Source organism: Coregonus clupeaformis, chromosome 18, assembly GCF_020615455.1.
Source record: "Coregonus clupeaformis isolate EN_2021a chromosome 18, ASM2061545v1, whole genome shotgun sequence".
In the NCBI taxonomy this organism is placed as follows: Eukaryota; Metazoa; Chordata; class Actinopteri; order Salmoniformes; family Salmonidae; genus Coregonus; species Coregonus clupeaformis.
The window spans coordinates 39838611-39862729 of record NC_059209.1 but is presented as its reverse complement, the minus strand read 5'-3'; the positions used below and the strand labels follow the sequence as shown (position 1 = coordinate 39862729).

Sequence of the window (24119 nt, the reverse complement as noted above, 5' to 3'; positions counted from 1 at the left end):
GCTACGCTGACGATACACAACTAATCTTCTCCTTTCCCCCTTCTGATGACCAGGTGGCGAATCGCATCTCTGCATGTCTGGCAGACATATCAGTATGGATGACGGATCACCACCTCAAGCTGAACCCTGGCAAGACAGAGCTGCTCTTCCTCCCGGGGAAGGACTGCCCGTTCCATGATCTCGCCATCACGGTTGACAACTCCGTTGTGTCCTCCTCCCAGAGTGCGAAGAGCCTTGGCGTGACCCTGGACAACACCCTGTCGTTCTCCGCTAACATCAAGGCGGTGACCCGCTCCTGCAGGTTCATGCTCTACAACATTCGGAGAGTACGACCCTGCCTTACACAGGAAGCGGCACAGGTCCTAATCCAGGCACTTGTCATCTCCCGTCTGGATTACTGCAACTCGCTGTTGGCTGGCCTCCCTGCCTGTGCCATTAAACCCCTACAACTCATCCAGAATGCCGCAGCCCGTCTGGTGTTCAACCTTCCCAAGTTCTCTCACGTCACCCCCCTCCTCCGCACACTCCACTGGCTTCCAGTTGAAGCTCGCATCCGTTACAAGACCATGGTGCTTGCCTATGGAGCAGCGAGGGGAACGGCACCTCTGTACCTTCGGGCTCTGATCAGTCCCTACACCCAAACGAGGGCATTGCGTTCATCTACCTCTGGCCTGCTGGCTCCCCTTCCTCTGCGGAAGCATAGTTCCCGCTCAGCCAAGTCAAAACTGTTCGCTGCTCTGGCACCCCAATGGTGGAACAAGCTCCCTCACGACGCCAGGACAGCGGAGTCACTCACCACCTTCCGGAGACATTTGAAACCCCACCTCTTTAAGGAAGTCCTATACCAAGTCCTATATCAAGACCCAAACCAAGTCTTATACCAAGTCCTATACCAAGTCCTATACCAAGTCCTATATCAAGTCTTATACCAAGTCTTATACCAAGTCCTACAGTATACCACATCCTATACCAAGTCCTATACCAAGTCCTATACCAAGTCCTATACCAGGTCCTATACTAAGTCCTATATCAAGTCCTATACCAAGTCCTATACCTTTTCAAGTCTTAAACAACAAGTTTAATGCATTATGAAAACATGTATAGGTATTTTTATGCATCTAGGCTGTTTAAATGCATTACACACAGATGGATACATGATATGTTATCTACAACCATTATAAAGAGGCACAGACCACTCATGTGGTTGCTTATGGAGTAACCTCACCCTCAAGCTATTGCACACAGTGCAGTCCGGTGCATGAAACTACTTACGGGTAGTCTAATAGCAGTACGATAGGGCTGAGCTCTTTCCTGGGGCGGTAGTAGGCCCGAAGAGGGACGATGAAGTTATAGAGGCCGTTCCCTGCCATCTCTGCAGATACTATGATCAGCTTGTTCTTAAAACCATAGGCCTTGGCATCCTCAAAACTGTTGTGCCTGCAACCCTGGATGTGGTAGAAAGTTAGGTGAAAGGTAATTATGTTTCAGGGTTGTTATAATGATTTAAATGTTTGTCAGTGTTATTGAGTGAAGCCTAAGGCAAGTTTAGTGTCCATAAAAATATGATATTCCATATACTATTGTGACAACACTAGACAGTTATGTTTGGCTGTTATACAAAGCTACTGTTGAAGTCGGAAGTTTACATACACCTTAGCCAAATACATTTAACCTCAGTTTTTCACAATTCCTGACATTTAATCCTAGTAAAAATTCCCTGTCTTAGGTCAGTTAGGATCACCACTTTATTTTGAGAATGTGAAATGTCAGAATAATAGTAGAGAGAATGATTTCTTTCAGCTTTTATTTCTTTCATCACATTCCCAGTGGGTCAGAAGTTTACATACACTCAATTAGTATTTGGTAGCATTGCTTTAAATTGTTTGACTTGGGTCAAACATTTTGGGTAGCCTTCCACAAGCTTCCCACAATAAGTTTGGTGAATTTTGGCCCATTCCTCCAGACAGAGCTGGTGTAACTGAGTCAGGTTTGTAGGCCTCCTTGCTCGCACACGCTTTTTCAGTTCTGCCCACAAATTTTCTATAGGATTGAGGTCAGGGCTTTGTGATGGCCACTCCAATACCTTGACTTTGTTGTCCTTAAGCCATTTTGCCACAACTTTGGAAGTATGCTAAGGGTCATTGTCCATTTGGAAGACCCATTTGCGACCAAGCTTTAACTTCCTGACTGATGTCTTGAGATGTTGTTTCAACATATCCACATAATTTTTCTTCCTCATTGTCACGATCGTCGTAGAGAGTAGACCAATGCGCAGTGTTGGTTGCGAACATACTTAACTTTATTATCTTAAGTGATAATATAACAACAAAACAATAAACGAAACGTGCAGTCCTACGGTTAACACAGAAACAAACCAAACGGAAACAAGATCCCACAAACACTAAGGGAAACAGACTGTTTAAATATGGCTCCCAATCAGAGACAACCAGCAACAGCTGACACTCGTTGCCTCTGATTGGGAGCCACTCTGGCCAACATAGAAATACAACAACTAGAACTCCCACACAGAACATAAACACATAGAATCTACACACCCTGGCTCAACATATAGAGTCCCCATAGCCAGGGTGTGACAGTACCCCCCCCCCCAAAGGCGCGGACTGCGACCGCGCCTCCACATAAATAAACCAGGGGAGGGCTGGGTGGGCATTCCTCCTCGGAGGCGGTTCCGGCTCCGGGCTTGACCACCACCCTCTAATAATCCCCCCGTAGCGCCCCTGGTCCGGACTGGCCCCGCTGGCTGGAGCTGGACTGGACATCGTAGGAGCGGATTGCTTCAGCTCCGGTGTGGAGCAGCTGACCGGTACCTGACCAGGCACCGGTGACCCAAGCACGGGTTGTGCCGGACTGACGACGCACACCCCTGGCTTGGTGCGTGGAGCAGGAGCGGGCCGGACCGGACTGACGATGCGCACCCCTGGCTTGGTGCGTGGAGCAGCAACGGGCCGGACCGGGCTGACGATGCGCACCCCTGGCTTGGTGCGTGGAGCAGGAACGGGCCGGACCGGGCTGACGATGCGCACCCCTGGCTTGGTGCGTGGAGCAGCAACGGGCCGGACCGGGCTGACGATGCGCACCCCTGGCTGGGTGCGTGGGCAGGAACGGGCGGACCGGGCTGACGATGCGCACCCCTGACTTGGTGCGTGGAGCAGGAACGGGCTGGACCGGGCTGGCGACTCGCACCCCTGGCTTGGTGCGGTGGCAGCAACGGGCCGGGCCGGGCTGGCGACGCGCACCCTAGCTTGGTGCGTGGGCAGGAACGGGCCGGGCCGGGCTGACGACGCGCACCGGACTTGGTGCGTGGCAGGAACGGGCCGGACGGGCTGGCGACTCGCACCGCGGCTTGGTGCGAGTGGCAGGAACAGGCCGGGCCGGGCTGGCGACGCGCACCGTAGCTTGGTGCGAGTGCAGGAACAGGCCGGGCCGGGCTGGCGACGCGCACCGTAGGCTTGGTGCGAGTGGCAGGAACAGGCCGGGCCGGGCTGGCGACGCGCACCGTAGGCTTGGTGCGAGTGGCAGGAACAGGCCGGGCCGGGCTGGCGACGCCCACCGTAGGCTTGGTGCGAGGAGCAGGAACAGGCCGGGCCGGGCTGGCGACGCGCACCGTAGGCTTGGTGCGGGGAGCAAGAACAGGCCGGGCTGGCGACGCGCACCGTAGGCTTGATGCGAGGGGCAGGAACAGGCCGGGCCGGGCTGGCGACGCACACCGTAGGCTTGGTGCGGGGAGCAGGAACAGGCCGGGCTGGGCTGGCGACGCGCACCGTAGGCTTGGTGCGAGGGGCAGGAACAGGCCGGGCCGGGCTGGGCTGGCGACGCACATCTTAGGCTTGGTGCGAGGAGCAGGAACAGGCCGGGCCGGGCTGGCGACGCGCACCATCCACTTAGTGCGGGGAGCAGGAACGGGCCGGACCGGACTGGTGACGCACACCACTTGCTTGGTGTGAGGAGCGGGACTGGGTTTCGTCATAACCCTCCGCTCCCTCAGCTGCCTACCGAGTTCCTCTCGCCGTGCCTCAATTCTCACCTTCTCCCTTATCGCCTCCAATAGCTCCACCCTCTGCACCACTAACTCCTGCTCCCTCTGCGCCAATAGCCCCCTTAACCTGGTGGCCTCCTCACCTAACCTCCTACTACGCCCTGTCGCTGCCTCCTGCTGCCCCGTCGCCCATGCCGTATGCCCCCCCCCTACATTTTTTTTGGGGTTGCCTCTCGTCCGTCCGATGACGACACTGTTGACGCCGTTGCTCCTCTCTCCGTCGCGCCTCTACCGTCTCACTCCATGGACGGCGATCCATCCCGGCCTGGATTTCCTCCCAGGTCCAGGACCCCTGCCCGTCCAATATTTGCTCCCACGTCCAGGCTGCCTGCTCCTGGACACGCTGCTTGGTCCTGGTATGGTGGGATCTTCTGTCACGATCGTCGTAGAGAGTAGACCAATGCGCAGTGTTGGTTGCAAACATACTTAACTTTATTATCTTAAGTGATAATATAACAACAAAACAATAAACGAAACGTGCAGTCCTACGGTTAACACAGAAACAAACCAAACGGAAACAAGATCCCACAAACACTAAGGGAAACAGACTGTTTAAATATGGCTCCCAATCAGAGACAACAAGCAACAGCTGACACTCGTTGCCTCTGATTGGGAGCCACTCTGGCCAACATAGAAATACAACAACTAGAACTCGCACACAGAACATAAACACATAGAATCTACACACCCTGGCTCAACATATAGAGTCCCCAGAGCCAGGGTGTGACACTCATGATGCCATCTATTTTGTGAAGTGCACCAGTCCCTCCTGCAGCAAAGCACCCCCACAACATGATGCTGCTACCCCCGTGCTTCACGGTTGGGATGTTGTTCTTAGGCTTGCAAGCGACCCCCTTTTTCCCTCCAAACATAACGATGGTCATTATGGCCAAACATTCCTATTTTTGTTTCATCAGACCAAAGGACATTTCTCCAAAAAGTACGATCTTTGTACGCATGTGAAGTTGCAAACCGTAGTCAGGCTTTTTTATGGCGGATTTGGAGCAGTGGCTTCTTCCTTGCTGAGCGGCCTTTCAGGTTATGTCGATATAGGACTCGTTTTACTGTGGATATTGATACTTTTGTACCTGTTTCCTCCAGCATCTTCACAAGGTCCTTTGCTGTTGTTCTGGGATTGATTTGCACTTTTCGCATCAAATTACGTTCATCTCTAGGAGACAGAACGCATCTCCTTAATGAGCGGTATGACGGCTGTGTGGTCCAATGGTGTTTATACTTGCGTACTATTGTTTGTACAGATGAACGCGGTACCTTCAGGCGTTTGGAAATTGCTCCCAAGGATGAACCAGACATGTGGAGGTCTACCATTTTTTTCTGAAGTCTTGGCTGATTTCTTTTCATTTTCCCATGATGTCAAGCAAAGAGGCACTGGGTTTGAAGGTATGCCTTGAAATACATCCACAGGTACACCTCCAATTGACTCAAATGATGTCAATTAGCCTATCAGAAGCTTCTAAAGCCATGAAATAATTTTCTGGAATTTTCCAAGCTGTTTAAAGGCACAGTCAATGTAGTGTATGTAAACTTCTGACCCACTGGAATTGTGATACAGTGAATTATAAGTGTAATAATCTGTCTATAAATAATTGTTGGAAAAATGACTTGTGTCATGCACAAAGTAGATGTCCTAACCGACTTGCCAAAACTATAGTTTGTTAACAAAAAATGTGTGGAGTGGTTGAAAAACAAGTTTTAATGACTCCAATTTAAGTGTATGTAAACTTCCGGCTTCAACTGTACGTACACTTTCTATTCATACAACCAAGTTTACAAAGAAGAGCCCATGTACAATACAATTGTTTAGACATGGTGCAAACAAGACAGCTCAACACAATAGGATACAATAGAATTGTTTGCTGTCTTTGGAACAGGACTGTGTGGCTTTAATAATTACTACATGAGACAACAAAATCAAGTTAGTTTTTGCACATCCTTGTCTCTACTCACCTTGTCCAGGCGAAGGCAACAGAAGGAGGCTTTCTGTGGTAGGAGATGGCACAGGGTTGGAGAGCTGCCAATGTAGGGCGAGTTGGGAGGATATCCTTTCACAAAACTGAGGTGCAAAATGAACAACAAATACACACTTTCAGTCAGAGAGACTTTAGAAGAGGCAATGAACCAAAAACTTTTGCGACAAGGTGATCTATTAAATAATGTATCAATGTCAATCATTGACATGAGTATTTGTCATTGTAAAGTATTGTACACATGTTGAAGGTGAACACAAAGGATTGATGGATTGTTACCATCAGTATCAAGACTGAGTGAGTGTATCCTTTTCTCAAAGGCTTGTCTATCATGACCACACAGGGGCACTGTGGACTTCAAGAGCTGACTGTATGGTGTTCTCTCTCTCTCTCTCTCTCTCTCTCTCTCTCTCTCTCTCTCTCTCTCTCTCTCTCTCTCTCTCTCTCTCTCTCTCTCTCTCTCTCTCTCTCTCTCTCTCTCTCTCTCTCTCTCTCTCTCTCTCTCTCTCTCTCTCTCTCTCTCTCTCTCTCTCTCTCTCTCAATTAAATCAATTAAATCAATTAAAGCTGCTTTATTGGCATGAAAAACATTGCGTCAATATTGCCAAAGCAACAATGTATACAATATACATTGTAATAAAATAATAAAGAATAACAAATAATTATAAACAAATGGTAGTAAATAATAATAAATAAATAACAACAATAAAATGGTAACAGTCAATAGTATAAATATAATAAATATACTAATCTAAATATGGAAAATGAAACTATAACTAACTTATAACTAAATAACGGTCATCTTCACCATTATATCAGTACTACAACTACCATCATCATTACTACCACTACTACCACCACCATCATTAAACTGCTATCATTACCATTACCACCCATACCACTACTATTTGGAATGATAAACAACAATAATAATGATAACAACAATAATAGCAATAACAATAATAATAAGTACGTTACTATTTATTATGCAGATGTTATTATTCAGTGTCCCTCAGGCTATGGCAGGCAAATACATATTTGCCTGCAAGAGGAGCCATTGCTGTTAGGCCTACTGCTGCTAGGTAGCTCTCTCTCTGCTCTCCCCCTCCCCTCTGTCTGTCCTTGATTGCAGGAGTGAAGTCTGGTGTGCGGGAGTCAGGGTTCCAGCTGCAGCTCATTCACCATAATCACCTCAGCCTTTAAGACCCGGTCAAACTTTCCACTCATCGTCAGATCATAGTCAAGACAACCATATATTTGGAACCTGACTCCTGCCTCCCTTCACTCCTACCACCACCATCCTGCTCTCCACTACTCGGGCCTCTCCTTTGGACTCACCACGGACACTAGGACATTACGGTACCACACCTGCCCTGACCTGGATCTGTACCCTCCCTGTAACCTGGACTTGCTCTTCCCCATTTATTGGAAACCTGGACTATTGAACATTATAATAAACCTGTTAAAACTTCTCTGGCTTGGTGTACTTGTCTGCATTTGGGTTCTATCCAGTTAAATCATAACAGTATGATCTGACCAACATGAACCCAGCAGACAGTAGCTCGGATACCACCCCAGAGTGCACTCAAATTTGACTGCCATAGCCAATCAGGGCATTCTACTTGGCCAACATGATACCCTGTTTAAGACGATTGCTGAGGACAGTCAGGTGCTGCTTAATCAGGTTCAATTACTCACCAATCAAGTGTCTGCCCTACTACCCCTTCAGCCCAGATCAGAGAGCCTTTTGTTTCCTGCTCCAGAGCAGCTATGACGGGAACATGGGAACCTGTGAGCATTTTTTTGACTCAATGCTCGTTAGTGTTTGAACAACAGCCCCTCACCTACGCCTCAAAAGAGCCCGTGTTGCCTACCTTATCAACTCTACTAGCGGTTCCGCTTTCGTGCCTGGGGATCCGCGGTCTGGGAGAGTCAGTCGGACATTTGCAACGCTTTACGTGGCCTTCACCACGGAGATGAGGAAGGTTTTTGACCACCCCATACGAGGCAAGGAGGCTGCAAACGGTTGTTTCTCTTCGGCAGGGGGTTCGTAGTGTCGGCGGAGATGGCAGTGGAGTTTCGGACTTTAGCAGCAGTGAGTGGTTTGAATGACGAGGCATTACAAGGAGTGTTCATCAATGCTTTGTCTGAGACTTTAAAAGATGAATTGGTGTCATATGATGAATCGCCTACGCTGGATAATCTTATTTCACTGACTATCAGGTTGGATAATCGGATTCGGGAGCGCCGCCGGGAGAGGAGTGTTAGTTCCAAGCAACCTGTCTGTCATCAACAAACTCCTCCCTGCATCGTCCCTACGGAGAGAGCCGTGTCTTCCCGAGTCGATACGAGGCAGCACTGAACCGAAGCCATGGGGTGGGTCGTGCACGGTTGTCCTCAGAGGAGCGTGCACGTCGTATTCAGGCTCGGGTCTGCCTGTATTGTGGAGAAGCTGGTCATTTCGTTCCTTCCTGCCCAGTTCGTCCGGGAAAAGGGCCGGCTCATCATTTATGGGAGAAGTTTTGGTGAGCCGAGCAGCTGATTCTTCCTTTCCTCCTGCTGCAAGAGACCCATTGCTCCTTCGGCCCATGACTATTTTTAGTTTTTCCTCTGGGTTTAATAAGTTAAAATTTGGAATAAATGTAGTCATTTCTGTGAATAATGAATTTCTTTGTGAGGAATATGTATCACAGTAAAGGAGAAAGTGCATTTCTGTTTCTACCTCCCCTGTCGTGCATTGACCACAATATACGCTCCTCTTTGGGTAGCCATGTCCTCTCTCTCTCTCTCTCTCTCTCTCTCTCTCTCTCTCTCTCTCCTACCTCCCTCTCTCTCTCTCTCTCTCTACCTCCCCCCCTCTCTCTCTCTCTCTCTCTCTCTGTCCCTCTCTCCCTCTCTCTCTCTCTATCTCTCTCTCTCTCTCTCTCTCTCTCTCTCTCTCTCTCTCTCTCTCTCTCTCTCTCTCTCTCTTCTCTCTCTCTCTCTCTCTCTTCTCTCTCTCTCTCTCTCTCTCTCTCTCTCTCTCTCTCTCTCTCTCTCTCCCTCTCTCAATTTCAATTTCAATTTCAATTCAATTTAAGGGCTTTATTGGCATGGGAAACGTGTGTTAACATTGCCAAAGCAAGTGAAGTAGATAGTAAACAAAAGTGAAATAAACAATAAATATTAACAGTAAACATTACACTCAGAAGTTTCAAAAGAATAAAGACATTTCAAATGTCATATTATGTATATATACAGTGTTGTAACAATGTGCAAATAGTTAAAGTACAAATGGGAAAATAAATTAACATAAATATGGGTTGTATTTACAATGGTGTTTGTTCTTCACTGGTTGCCCTTTTCTTGTGGCAACAGGTCACAAATCTTGCAGCTGTGATGGCACACTGTGGTTTTTCACCCAGTAGATAAGGGAGTTTATCAAAATTGGGTTTGTTTTCGAATTCTCTCTCTCTCTCTCTCTCTCTCTCTCTCTGCATGCTGGGAGTGTTTGGTGCATGCTGGGAATTGTTTGAGTGAGTGCTAAGTGCGAGTGTTGTGTAGAGTTAGATATCCTGGGTTTTCCTTTTCTTGGTGATATCCTTTTTTCTTCTATGCATGATTAAGGTTATTATTTCTATTTTCTTGTTGTGGTAGAATTAAGTATATTGTTTTTCGTGTCGAAATTACCCTGATTTTGGTGGGGATGGCGGCCCGAATGGGGACGCCGTCCCTGTCACTTCGGCACGGCTTTAGGTGTGTTACTGAAGCTACTGTCACGGTGGAGGAGGTTCTGGTCGCCGTAGGAGAGAAGGTAGGATATGAGAATGTTGCTTATGCATCACGGATGAATAAAGCGGTGGTGGTATTTCTTAAAGAAGAGCGCCTTGTTGATCGTATGGTTGAGCATGGCGTACTTCTTAAAGGAATGTTTATTCAAGTTACGCCGCTTTTTTCTCCGTCAACAAGGGTAACGATTTCAAATGTACCGCCGTTTATTCCAAATGAGCTTTTGGAGCGCGAGTTATTGCGCTTTGGGAAGTTTGCAAGTTCAATTAAGGTTGTCCCATTGGGTTGCAAACACCCGGCGTTGAAACAGGTTATGTCGTTTCGGCGACAGGTGTTTATGTTTTTGGACTCACCTGAGCAGACTTTGGAGTTATCGTTTAAGGTCAAGTATGACAATAGACTGTATATGGCTTATGCTAGTACGGGTAGTCAACAGTGTTTTGAGTGTGGGGATGTTGGTCATAAGCGACATGCTTGCCCGAAAAGGGAGAAGGCAGAGGGAGGGGCGCAGGTGGTCCTCGTAACGCCTGGGCCCACTGATGTAGGAAGAGGTGGGCTGACAGTGGTAGAGCAGCCACACGCATCTGTTGCTGAGGAACAAGTTGTCCGTGTTGAGGGCACAGAGGTGCAACTTGTACCAGAGGGAAATGTTATGCAGCAGAAAAAAATTGTTGTAGAAGGTAAGGATGGATCTGAAGGGCCATTTCCTCAGACTGGTGAGGAGGTGCCCAGTACGAGTGCTGTGGTACAGGATGGGGTACATGTGGAGCTAATCTCCCAGGTAGTGGAGGAGATGCCCACTACAAGTAATGGGTTACAGGAGAGGGTTCATGTGGAGCTAATCTCCCAGGTAGTGGAGGAGATCCCCACTATGAGTGCTGGGGTACAGGGGAGGGTTCATGTGGAGCTAGGTTCCCAGGTAGTGGAGGAGATGCCCACTACGAGTAATGGGGTTCAGGTGGGGCTAGTCTCCCAGGTAGTGGAGGAGATGCCCACTACGAGTAATGGGGTTCAGGTGGGGCTAGTCTCCCAGGTAGTGGAGGAGATGCCTGGTACGAGTGATGGGGTGCAAGTGGGGGAGTGTTGAAAGGGATGTGGTAGAGGGGAGTCAGTGGTCTGTGGCCTCAGTTGAGGAGGATCAGGAGAAGGATATGGATATCTCTCTTGATACGATATCAGCTGGTGAGGACTCAATTTACGATCTAGAGGAGGTAAATGGGTTTCTGGATCAGACTTTTGGGAAATCTGTCAAATTGGCAGATTATTTTGATGTTGATAAATTTGTGAGGTCAGCTGTGATGTTACAGAAGACGGTGGGGTTAGACCAGTTGAGTGAGAAGAAGCGGTTTCGCTTGAGGAAATTTGTTACTGCTGTTGCAGCAGCAAAAGGTGGTGGGAAACGTGGTCAAGTTAAGAGAAAATTTAAATAATGATGATGATTATGCCTCATAGGGTGTTCTATTCTATTTGTCTTGTTTCTCTGTGGTATCTTCTGCTTTTCCTTTTTCTTTTCTATATGGAGGTATTAAGGGTAGGTTCTCTCAATATTAATGGAGGAAGGGACAGGAATAAGAGGGCTTGGGTATTAGAAGTAATAAAACAGAAAAGGCTTAATGTAGTTTTCCTACAGGAGACACATAGTGATGAGGAAAATGAGGTTGACTGGGGTATGTGGTGGGAGGGGCAGCATATACTCAGTCATGGTACTAATTTCAGTACTGGGGTGGCAATCTTGTTTTCTTCAGGCTTAGGGGTGACTGTGGTATCTACAACAGAGATTGTCAAGGGTCGGGTTTTATTGGTCAAGGTGGATGTTATGTTTTTTTTTTTTTTTTTTTTTGAATGTTTATGCTCCTAATGAGGGTACAGAGCGTATTGTTGGTTTTGATAAAATAAAGGAAACCTTAAGACAGTGTGACCAAGAGGGGTGTATGGTTTTAGGGGGGACTGGAACTGTACAGTGGATTTTACTGTTGATCGCACCGCTGAAGAACCTCACCTGCGGTCAGCAATTTGTCTGTCTGGTCTATTAACTGAGTTTGAGCTTTCTGATGTGTGGAGAGTAAGGAATGCAAAAGTTAGGCAGTACACATGGCTAAAAGTTAATGAAGGTCATGTCAGTGCAGCAAGGTTAGACAGGTTGTATGTATCTGAGCAATACTGTAGTAGGGTTGGAAGGTGTGACATTACTCCTGTGGGTTTCTCTGATCACCATATTGTCACTGTTGATATTCACTTGTCCTGTCCACGAAGGTCATCATCTTATTGGTATTTTAATGTTAAATTGTTACATGATGTCATGTTTTGTGAAAGGTTTTTGTTGTTTTGGGAAAAATGGAGGGTTACAAAAGGGACTTTTGAGTCCTTGAGACAATGGTGGGAGGTTGGGAAGGCCCAAATACGATTATTTTTTCAACAGTATACTGCTCTGTCTCGAATTGAAGTTAAAGAGACTATCAGGGCCCTTGAACAGGACATTAAATCTATTGAATTGAAGTTGCTCACTCCCCGGACTAGTCATGAACTTACAGGACAAGAAACATGAACTGAGGTTGTTTCTGCATGAAAGAGTGAAGGGTGCCTTGATTAGGTCTCGTTTCGCTTCCCTCAAGGATATGGATGCTCCTAGTGCTTTTTCTTTTAACCTAGGACAGTCGACATTGCAACGTAAACAGATGGTCTGCCTTCGTCTCCCTGATGGGAAGGTGACCACGGATGACAGTGAAATGCGTCAACATGCCGTGGATTTCTATTCTGGCCTCTATAAGGCGGAGGATTGTGACTCTCTGTGTACTGAACAGTTGTTACACGGTCTTCCTCAATTGGGACCTGAGCAAAGAGTCGCATTGGACTCTGACATTACACTGCAAGAGCTGTCCACAGCAGTTATGCAGCTCTCAACAGGCCGAGCCCCTGGCATTGATGGTTTACCATCTGAGTTTTATAAGCACTTTTGGGGGTCTATTGGGGAGGATTTTTATGAAGTGGTGTGTGAATCTTTTCATGAGGGCTCTCTTCCTGTTTCTTGTCAACGTGCGGTACTTTCACTGTTGCCAAAAAAGGGGGATTTGGCTCTCATAAAAAATTGGAGACCTGTTGCTATGCTGTGTGCAGAATATAAAATTGTTTCTAAATGTCTCTCAAACAGGTTGAAAGAGTATCTGGGATTGTTGGTCCACAAGGACCAGTCCTACTGTGTACCTGATCGCTCTATTGTTGACAACTTGTTTCTAATAAGAGATGTTTTAGACATTTGTAAACTGTCTGATGTAAATGTGGGTTTACTTTCTTTGGATCAGGAGAAGGCTTTTGATCGTGTGGACCACCAGTACTTGTTTAAAACAATGAAAGCCTTTGGGTTTGGGGATGTTTTTTTGTCTTGGATGAATTTACTGTATGCTGGGGCCTCGTGTATGGTGAAGGTGGGGGGAGGTTTGAGTTGTCCATCCCTGTCCAAAGGGGCATCCCAATTTCAGGGCAGTTATACAGTCTGGCGATTGAACCAATGCTTTGTTTTTTAAGAGCGAAGCTTACTGGTTTCTCTGTGCCAGGTGTAATGAAGGGTCCCACGATAGCACTGTCTGCGTATGCAGATGACGTGACAGTTTTTATTACAGGGGGTGAGGATGTTAAGGTTCTCTCAGACGCTTTAAAGGTGTATGAGGGGGCCTCCTCAGCTAGAGTCAATTGGGGAAAGAGTGAAGCGCTGTGGGCAGGCCAGCTTCAGATGGGGTCCGCTCCACGGTTACCAGGGGGGCTTCAGTGGGGCAGAGATGGGATGAAGACTTTGGGGGTTTTTCTAGGCTCCGATGTCTTTCAGAAAAAGAACTGGGAGGGTGTAGTGAAAAAAGTGTGTGCCAGATTGTCTAGGTGGAAATGGGTGCTGCCCCAGCTGTCTTATAGGGGAAGGGTACTGGTAGCTAATAATCTTGCTGCCTCTACCCTGTGGCACAGACTAATGATTTTACAGCCACCAAAGGGTCTGATACAAGAGCTTCAGAGGACCCTTGTCAATTTCTTCTGGTCTGGACAACATTGGATTAAAGCTTCAGCCCTGTACCTGCCACTGCACGAGGGTGGGCAAGGCCTGGTGGACATTTCTTCCAGGATCATGGCTTTCCGGCTTCAGGCAGCCCAGAGAATGTTGTACAGTGACGGTTCTAGCTGGGTTGACACAGCCTACACATTGATGAGGAGAGCGGGCTGTTTGGGCTTAGACAAGCACCTTTTCCTCTTAAAGCTGGAGGGGGGTGAGTTGCCTGGCCTGACTCCATTTTATGAGTCTGTTATGCAGGCTTGGAGAGTTCTGGTCAAGTCCCGTAAGGCCTGCACGCCACCAGGGATGTGGCTTTTTGAAGAGCCTCTTTTTCACAACACTGCCATCCAGTCCCGTGTTCTGGGTTCAGCTAGCCTACATTCATGCCTGTTAGGCGTGGGGTGTACTAAGCTGGGTCATCTGATGTGTAACAGGAATAGGTCGTTGGAGGAGCTGGGAGAAAGAGCGGGGATCCGATCATCTCACCTACTGAGGAAGGTCGTCGCTAAGGTCTGTGACTCCTTGCCAAGTACTTCATCTGCAGTATGTGACTGACACTTCCAATTCTGATCGGTGGAAGGAGGGTCTGGATTATGTGTTCCCTGCACTGATTGTTAGTGCTGCGGCGGGGGCATTCGAGGAGGACGTGGGGATGCTGCTTTCCTTCGATACCCCGGAGCTGGGGGAGTTCAAGGAGGTGGGAAAGAAGGCCATGTACAGAATATGTGTAAAGGTGTCCCATGCCTCTTCCCTGGAAGGGGTAAAATCGACGAGGTGGGCGGGTGTGCTTGGTCCAGGTGCCTCCCCAAAGGCTGTTGGCGATCATTATACAAACTGCCTATTGATAAGAGGACAGCTGACCTCCAATGGAGGATAATACATGGAGCCATAGCCACCAACATGTATCTGGTACACCTGGATCCTACTGTTGGGGAGGAGTGTCCATTCTGTGCTGAGTCTGAAACTCTGGCACATCTGTTTTTACAGTGTCCCAGGTTGGTCGGGATGATTGACCTGATCACTAATTGGTTCTCAGCTCTGGGAGAGGTTTTCTCTTCCCAACTGTATATATTTGGGCCAAAGTACAGGTTTAGTCAGAAAGGTGTAGTTGTGTTGCTTAATTTTGTGTTAGGGGCAGCAAAATTAGCAATATGGAAGACCCAAAAGAATAGTATTCGGGGATAGGGGTCTGTGGATGTGGTGGGAATGCTGGAGGGGATGTTGGCAGCGAGACTAAGGGTTGAGTTTGCCTATTATAAACTTGTCAACAATATTGATCTGTTTATGAGTATATGGGGTATTCAGAGGCTATTGTGTTCAGTTACTGTGGAGGAGGAATTGGAGTTGTGTTTTTAATTGATGTGTAAATACGGTTTTGTATGAGTATTTATTGTGTGGTGGGCTCCCAGACCCAATAAAGATTATTTAAAACTCAACTCTCTCTCTCTCTCTCTCTCTCTCTCTCTCTCTCTCTCTCTCTCTCTCTCTCTCTCTCTCTCTCTCTCTCTCTCTCTCTCTCTCTCTCTCTCTCTCTCTCTCTCTCTCTCTCTCTCTCTCTCTCTCTCTCTCTCTCTCTCTCTCTCTCTCTCTCTCTCTCTCTCTCTCTCTCTCCTTCTCTCTCCTCCTTCTCTCTCCTCCTTCTCTCTCCTGTCTCTCTTCCAGGCAGCAGTCTGGCATGCCACAGTGTGTTACTTTATGTAACTGTGGTCTAAGAGCTTCAATGTTATGGACTGAAAGAGAGAAAGAATAAATAGAGAGAGAAAATAAGAAAATAAAGTGAGAACGAAAGAAAGAAAGGACCCACTCTAACACCTCCCACACATCTTCTCTCTCATTTGGTGATGGAATGGATAGAGTAGCTATGTGATTCAACCTTGAGCTGAATAGACGTAAAAGTTGACTAGACATTCTCATATTGACTGTCAGTTAATAAAAACAATGATTCTAGCTACAGCCCAGTCATAAGCCATGGCCAGTAGTGTAGAAACCAGTGAGTCCTGATCCACCATTTCGGAAACACTGCCCAAGCCTTTCCAACTTCCCTTTCCCCTCCTCTACAACTCTGATTGGACACTCACTCTGACACCGACGAGCCCTCCTCGTCTGATTGATTGGTCTCGTCCTCTGATTGGTCGCTGAGCAGGTCGCAGGGCAGGATGGAGGAGGAGTCAGCTATCTCCAGGACGGGGGCAATGCTGGGCCGTCTGCTTCCAGACCCATTCTCTGTGGGCAGAGTCAGCTTGTTGCTGTCCTCTGGGGGGTCCGCCGGGTTCTGGAGGTCGATGGCTACCGTCCCTGAAAGAGGTGGTTAAATGATTGGTGAGACAGTTGGGCAGTAAGACAATGGGGTGGTAGTGTGATGTGAATGGGCACCAGTGATTAGATAGATAGATAGATAGATAGATAGATAGATAGATAGATAGATAGATAGATAGATAGATAGATAGATAGATAGATAGATAGATAGATAGATCAAACACAAGTACATTAAATGCATTTTTGATAAACAGAACTAAAACGATGCAAAACTATGTGCAAAAACCCTGCAAAGAATACTGATTAACAGCAAATCACAGGAGGTTGGTGGCACCTTCATTGCGGAGGACGGGCTAGTGATAATGGCTGGAGCTGAATAGGTGGAATGGTATCAAATACATCAAACACATGGTTTGATGCCATTTCATTGGCTCCGTTCCAGCCATTATAATGAGCCGTCCTCCCCTCAGCAGCCTCCACTGCAGCAAACACATTTAAGCAAAACATCAAGCGTATACAAATACAACAACAAAACTGTGGTGAAATAAATCCTTCACCACCTACACTATGGTGACAGACAAGCCTTTGAGTACACTGCTATGATAGCAACATGCACAAACTTACCATACAAAGTGGCCTGATCAACTTTAACATGTCGTAGTAGAACCATAACAAAAACAGACAACAACAAAAACAACAGAAACCAAGTCACCCCAGAAAATGAAAAAAGCCAATAGAGTCAGACAAGAATACATGCATGATGGCACAAGCACACAAAACAACCATCACCACTGCCATGTCAATGCCAACATTGCACTGTGAAAGTTAGCATTGCACTGTGAAAGTTAGCCCATACATAGCAGTGACAAGTAAAGAAATAAAACAAGACTCAACAATCCCTCCTCTCCCCCATTCTCTCACCCCCTTACATCACTGGGCTCACTCCTCCACTTTCCCTCCCTCCCTTCCTCCCTCCATCCATCATTCTGATCTTTATAAGACTGCCATTTCCCCTCCCTCCCTCCCTGATCTTTATAAGACAGATATTCTCCCTCCCTCCCTCCCTCCATCATTCTGATCTATATAAGACTCAGATATTCATCCCTGATCTTTATAAGACACAGATATTCCCCCTCCCTCCCTCCCTCCCTCCCTCCACTAAATAAAGGAAATGCTTGTCTACTTCACCCATATTTTAGTTTTGCAAAAAAAAGTAGTGTGTAGTTCCAGTAGTTAGCTAAGCCGCTACATGGCTAAACAAGTAATTAACTAATGAAAAAATTAAAATAATAACCCACTGAAAACACTACCTAGATTAGAATGAAGTTGAACTACCACCAAGCTAGTGCAAAATGTACTGTAATTAAATTACTAGTTGTTACATTACATATAGTTCACTACTCCCCAACACTGAGTCTCACCCATTCCTCCTACCTCTCTTCTTCCCTTTATTAGGCTACCCCTCCCTCGTTTTACGTTTTAGTCATTTAGCAGACGCTTTTATCCAGAGCATACATTTTTTCTTTTTCTTTTCATACTGCCCCCCCCTGTGGGAATCGAACCCACAACCCTGGCGTTGCATGCGCCATGCTCTACCAACTGAGCTACACAGGGCCCTCCCTCCCCTTTGTTACTCACCCATGCTGGCGATGATGCTGTGTACAGGCAGCCTGGAGGGGGCATCGTACAGCCCGGCCACCGGCAGGCCCTTGTTGTCCTTCTCCTCCTGTTTAAAGATGAAGGCGCTGTTCTCCTCCTTGGTGATGTTGATGTAGTAGCAGGTGTCTGGGGCGGCCATGATGTGGCGAGGACCAGGGTTCAGCAGGATGCTCTTGTTGTCCTCCCTCTTCACCCCGATCAGACACACACCATACCTGAGGGGAGATGGAGAACAGCCATCTGGTATGCTGTGTTTGGTGTAATCCAGTGGTGCACAACTCTGGTTCTATAGGGCTTCTGGCTACAGGCTACGCTGGTTTGCCTTGGTTTGACAGAGACTGATTCATCTCGAAGCCGTGTACCAAGAGACTAATACCCAGGGAGTCCATCTAATCGAAACCCAAGAATATGCCACACATTTACAGATGTACCAATTAAGTGCCAGGGGAAACGAACACTAAGACTGCTGTCCTCAAGGTTAGCAGAGTGTCAGAGAACAGCAAGATGAACTTATACAAGCCATGGCAGGAAGTCTACTCACTTCTTGTGTGCATGGAAGGAGGCATATGTGAAACTCTTCCCATCATACTCCCCAAAGAACTTGCTGTCACAGAGGCGGATGTGGTAGACTTCGTTCCCCGAGCAACGTCCATATGTCCTCTGCCACTGTTCTGGAGACAGCTGGCCCTCCCTGTAGTCAAGAACACAAGAAGTAGAGGAAACTCATTGTGGCCTTATGTCCCAAAGGGGATGAAGATGATTGATGAAGTGAGGATGAAGATGATTGATGAAGTGAGGAGATGAAGATGATTGATGAAGTGAGGAGATGAAGATGATTGATGAAGTAATTGACTCTCTCTTTAACAGCAGCACCTAAGAGGAGCGCCTCAGCACTCTTATCCATGACAACACCTTGACCTGAGATGTTAGAGCAACGTGAAGGACTGTTAGAGCAATGTGAGGGCCTGTGACAGTGATGAACTAGTAGCTAACATGAAGAGTTACCAGGTGGCGTGGCGAGAATCTGTCTCCGCACCAAGTGCTCTCACCACTGGTGTCCCCCAGGGCTCAGTTCTAGGCCCTCTCCTATTCTCTCTATACACCAAGTCACTTGGCTCTGTCATATCCTCACATGGTCTCTCCTATCATTGCTACGCAGACGACACACAATTCATTTTCTCCTTTCCCCCTTCTGATAACCAGGTGGCGAATCGCATCTCTGCATGTCTGGCAGACATATCAGTGTGGATGTCGGATCACCACCTCAAGCTGAACCTCGGCAAGATGGAGCTGCTCTTCCTCCCGGGGAAGGACTGCCCGCTCCATGATCTCGCCATCACGGTTGACAACTCCATTGTGTCCTCCTCCCAGAGTGCAAAGAACCTTGGCGTGACCCTGGACAACACCCTGTCGTTCTCTGCTAACATCAAAGCGGTGACCCGATCCTGCAGGTTCATGCTCTACAACATTCGCAGAGTACGACCCTACCTTACACAGAAAGCGGCACAGGTCCTAATCCAGGCACTTGTCATCTCCCGTCTGGATTACTGCAGCTCGCTGTTGGTTGGGCTCCCTGCCTGTGCCATTAAACCCCTACAACTTATCCAGAACGCTGCAGCCCGTCTGGTGTTCAACCTTCCCAAGTTCTCTCATGTCACCCCGCTCCTCCGCACACTCCACTGGCTTCCAGTTGAGGCTTGCATCTACTACAAGACCATGGTGCTTGCCTACGGAGCTGTGAGGGGAATGGCACCTCCTTACCTTCAGGCCCTGATCAGACCCTACACCCAAACGAGGGCACTACGTTCATCCACCTCTGGCCTGCTAGCCCCCCTACCTCTACGGAAGCACAGTTCCCGCTCAGCCCAGTCAAAGCTATTCGCTGCTCTGGCACCCCAATGGTGGAACAAGCTCCCCTACGACGCCAGGACAGCGGAGTCACTGACCACCTTCCAGAGACACTTGAAACCCTACCTCTTTAAGGAATACCTGGAATAGTATAAAAGTAAGCTCCCCCCATAAAAAAAAAAGTTGAATCATAAGTTGAATGCACCAATTTGTTAGTCACTCTGTATAAGAGCGTCTGCTAAATGACGTAAATGTAAATGTAAGAGACTCTGATACCCTTTTCACATTACTGTCTCCACCTGAACCATAATGTGCTGGCTGGGATATTGTATTTTCACATTGTTCTTTCCAGCACAGTTCCAGTAACGATAGTCAGAGGGGTCATGCCCATAGGGGGCGCATGGGCAACTCCCGCCTTCTAAATCTCCAACCAATAATTACCTTGTTGAGACTATGGTACAGTAAGTGGAATAAGGTAATCCAAACACAGCAATTACTCTCTCTCTCTCTCTCTCTCTCTCTCTCTCTCTCTCTCTCTCTCTCTCTCTCTCTCTCTCTTTTAATCAATCAGATGACTTCAGAGAAAACTCATTTATTGGAGTTGTCTTTTCCAAAAAATCTGTCACCATGTAGGACACAGCCTATCTAATTATTTTCCATAAAGAAGATAAGAATGTCTTCTATGCTGCGTCAAGCTGTGGATATTATAACGGTGCTGAAAAGTTTTTATCACCTTGACTTGGTGTTGATGGCAGCGCACAGTGAGATTGATGAGTGTGGAGGCCCAAGGTAAAGATTATGGCAACACAGTAGTTTTCAGGAAGAAGTCAATAATGAGGTAAATGCCTTAGGCTAATGACAAATGTGCCTGTTGTTGTTGTCGTAGCAACTTGGCAGTTGTTTACGAAGGAGGACACCTCAATCACAAGAGGTTGGTGGCACCTTCATTGGGGAGAACGGGCTCGTGGTAATGACTGGAGTGGAATTGGTGGATTGGTATCAAATACATCACACACATGGTTTTCATGTGTTTGATGCCATTTCATTCTCTCCGTTCCAGCCATTATTATGAGCCGTCCTCCCTTCAGCAGTTTCCACTGACCTAAATGTATAGGTTACTGTTTCACAAAACAAAACCTGCAAGGATCTCTGTATAATGAGGCATTTTATTTGTAGAGCGCTTTCTCACAAACCCAAAGATTGAGGTTTATGGTTTCAATACTGATACCTCATTGTGGAGTTTTCCGTAGGAGGAGAGAATCATTAGTGTTTTAATGGGTGGACTCACTGTCCTCTGGAGGTGTGCACTAGGAGTGTGACCAGGGTGGATGTGGCTGGACACACACAGTTCAGAGCCAGCATGGCGAACTTGAATTCCTCCTCACAGACTACGTGATCTAACAAATAAAACAGAATACTGCAAGTCAGAGCAAATAGGTGTTGTAACGACTTTGTTTTGGAAAGGCATGCAAAAAAGGAGAGAGGGAGGACAGAGATGGAGAGAGGGAGAGAGGGAGAGAGGGAGATATGGAGAGAGGGAGAGATGGAGAGTGGGAGAGAGGGAGAGAGGGAGCTGGGGATGGGGGGACTGAGGGAGGGAGAAAAAAAGAGAGTTGGAGAGAGAGAGAGAGAGAGAGAGAGAGGGACAGGGAGACAAAAATCTAAGAGACAGGAAGACTGAGAGAAAGAGATAGAGAAAGAGCGCAAGGAAAGCTCACCAGCAAACTTCACATGGAATTTGTTCTCTGGTTTGAGGATCTGGACATACAGGGGGCAGTTTGGGGCAAAGTCCTTTACAGCCCAGGCTCTGAGGATGGTCTGGTGGTCCTGCGGGACAAAACAACATCCATTTCCATCTGCTACTTCTAACACTTCCCCCCTCAACACTGTCATCCTCACTCAACCAGAAATGTAATTCAGATTTTATGAGTCCTGAAAATTGACCAGCTGGACTGTTATGTGTACCCAATATGAGTTTATAAATCCAATACTTATTTTTCATTTCTGTCCATTTTGTAAAATCAGCCGAGTGGAAAAGTAAGAGTTCAATCTCACTGAGTTAGTTAGAGTGGAAATATTCAGTTCATTGCAATCATAACTCAATTAATGTATTGACTTATGATTGCAATGTGCTAAATATGAAGTCATGAGCCTGATAATGAACTTACAGCCGCAGTGCGGTCCACCTCATTCCTACTGCTCAGGATAAAACAGGCTTCTGCATCATCCATCCTGTAGGAAACACACTGGGTTAATATAAATACACACGCACACACACACACACACATAACACACACACATAACACACACACACAAACACCAAGGCCAAGAAAGCTTCACACAGGTAATATTAGTGAGAACTGTCCGAGAGAAAAGCTAGGAGGCTAAAATCCGCATGCTGTTGCAATGTTCACCGTAGTGTCACACAGTATTACTGTCATCGCTTTCCTCAGAGTATTGTCATGTGTGAAAAGGGCAGAGTGGAGGGGTGAGCTGCTGGGTGAATTTATGACTCTGTTTTCACTGAACGACCATGCAGTGCTGCGCTGCAGTGCCGCAGTGGACAGGGTACATTTCACGCCATCCCAGTTTCCCCTCATGGGGACAAGCAGGTTTACCACAATTCAACCATCCATCACCACCCCTTAACATCCACCTTACAGGTCCAATAAAATCCCAGAAGCTACATATATCAATGGCTACCTGTATCGTGTTCCTGACAGGTCAGCCCCTGCCACTGCCAACACGGTTTGATGTGATTGATCTCAGCTATGATTTGCGTTGATGCCTATGAACTTGGCTGTTGTGATGAGGATGAGCCGTACTGAGAAATCCCATTACACTGATATACTAGGAGAGGAGAGAGGACATCCAACTGAATGAACATCTTTGGCTGCCCTTTCCTGACTTTACTGCTGTCTTATCTATCAGCAACACAAGGTGCACAGACTCACTCATAGACGCTTGATTCATATCTGAGATCAGAAAGCCTATCAACCAGTAACTGTACTGTGAGGATTCAATAACAGGCTCATTAGAGGTTTGTTCTGATCTGCGGTTACCACCTCAGGCCTCTGTGACCTCAACTGATGGTGTTATGAACTTCTCTGATACACCTCGCTTCCCTTTACACTCTCAGAAAAATGTTTGCTTTTTAGAACTTAAAAGGGTTCTCCGGCTGTCCCCATATGAGAACCCTTTGAATAACCCTTTTTGGTTCCAGGTAGAACCATTTTGGTACCAGTTAGAACCCTTCTGAGTTCCATGTAGAACCCTTTACACAGAGGGTTCTACATGGAACCCAAAAGAGTTATACCTGGAACCAAAAAGTGTTCTACCTGGAACCAAAAAGGGTTCTCCTATGGGGACAGCCAAAGAACCCTTTTGGAACCCTTTTTTCTAAGAATGTATCATTGCAAATATAAATGTTTTAGAATGGAGCTGACAAAGAGATGTGATATTTATATATATTCCACAACATTATTCCCTGCGGAACACTGCCCTTCTCTCCCATTGAGACCCTTTAGGCCCAGTGGGCGGTGGGTCACTCACTTGGCCCTCATGAGGTCTGTGTCTTTGAGCGCTGAGCCCTGGAGATAGATGACCCTCTGGGACCACAGGGGGATCTGGAGGATACGACGCACCTGGATGTCCATCTCCGTAGGGCACAGGATCACCACATAGTAGTCCTGCAGGAGAGCAGGGTAGATACCTGTTAGATACCTAACATCTACACTGAAGGTTTGCATATTTTATGATATTTTGCAAGCTAATTGCACATTTTGTTAGGAACGAGAGTTGATTGTCTGATTGACTAGTGCGCCAAATAAAACATAAATATTGAGCTCTGTCCATTAGCGCTGTCTTTGGAGTACACACCAAATAACATAGCCCTGAACAAGGGCTCTATGCCTGTAGAGACCTACCAAATATCATGGCTTCCTCTATTCATGTAGAGACCTACCAAATATCATAGCCTTCCTCTATTCATGTAGAGACCTACCAAATATCATGGCCTTCCTCTATTCATGTAGAGACCTACCAAATATCATGGCTTCCTCTATTCATGTAGAGACCTACCAAATATCATGGCTTCCTCTATTCCTGTAGAGACCTACCAAATATCATGGCCTTCCTCTATTCCTGTAGACCGACCTGTAATCTAGGGTGAGCGTAGAACTCATTGAGGAAGTCCATGAGCAGGTCTATCTTCAGAGAGCTGACACACAGGACCGCGTGTTTCTCTGTCTGGGCCCGGTGTCTGCTGTAGTTCCCTCCTGACTTCTGACGCTCCATCCACAGATAGGCCAGCTCCTCAAACTGAAACACAGACACAGACACAGACATGCACACGCACACGCACACACAGACACAGACACGCACACACACAGACACAGACACAGACACACATACAGACACACGCACGCACACGCACACACACACAGACACGCACACGCACACACACACACACACCACACACACACACACACACACACAGACACAGGGA

At 47.1% G+C, this 24119-nt stretch overlaps 1 protein-coding gene across 5 annotated transcripts in view; it reads right to left on the bottom strand.

The window, feature by feature from the left end:
- Positions 1 to 24119, bottom strand: part of LOC121558072 (potassium channel subfamily T member 1-like) — a 159343-nt gene that overhangs the window by 19240 nt on the left and 115984 nt on the right. For all 5 annotated transcript variants that reach the window (XM_041871552.2, XM_041871554.2, XM_041871553.2 and 2 more), the window contains exons 13-22: positions 23768 to 23932; positions 23165 to 23301; positions 21781 to 21844; positions 21331 to 21439; positions 20901 to 21009; positions 18306 to 18455; positions 17744 to 17979; positions 15928 to 16144; positions 6026 to 6131; positions 1273 to 1445 (exon numbers count right to left, since the gene is read on the bottom strand). In XM_041871552.2, coding sequence (XP_041727486.2) covers positions 1273 to 1445; positions 6026 to 6131; positions 15928 to 16144; positions 17744 to 17979; positions 18306 to 18455; positions 20901 to 21009; positions 21331 to 21439; positions 21781 to 21844; positions 23165 to 23301; positions 23768 to 23932 — 1466 coding nt within the window. The remainder of the gene's footprint in view (positions 1 to 1272; positions 1446 to 6025; positions 6132 to 15927; positions 16145 to 17743; positions 17980 to 18305; positions 18456 to 20900; positions 21010 to 21330; positions 21440 to 21780; positions 21845 to 23164; positions 23302 to 23767; positions 23933 to 24119) is intronic.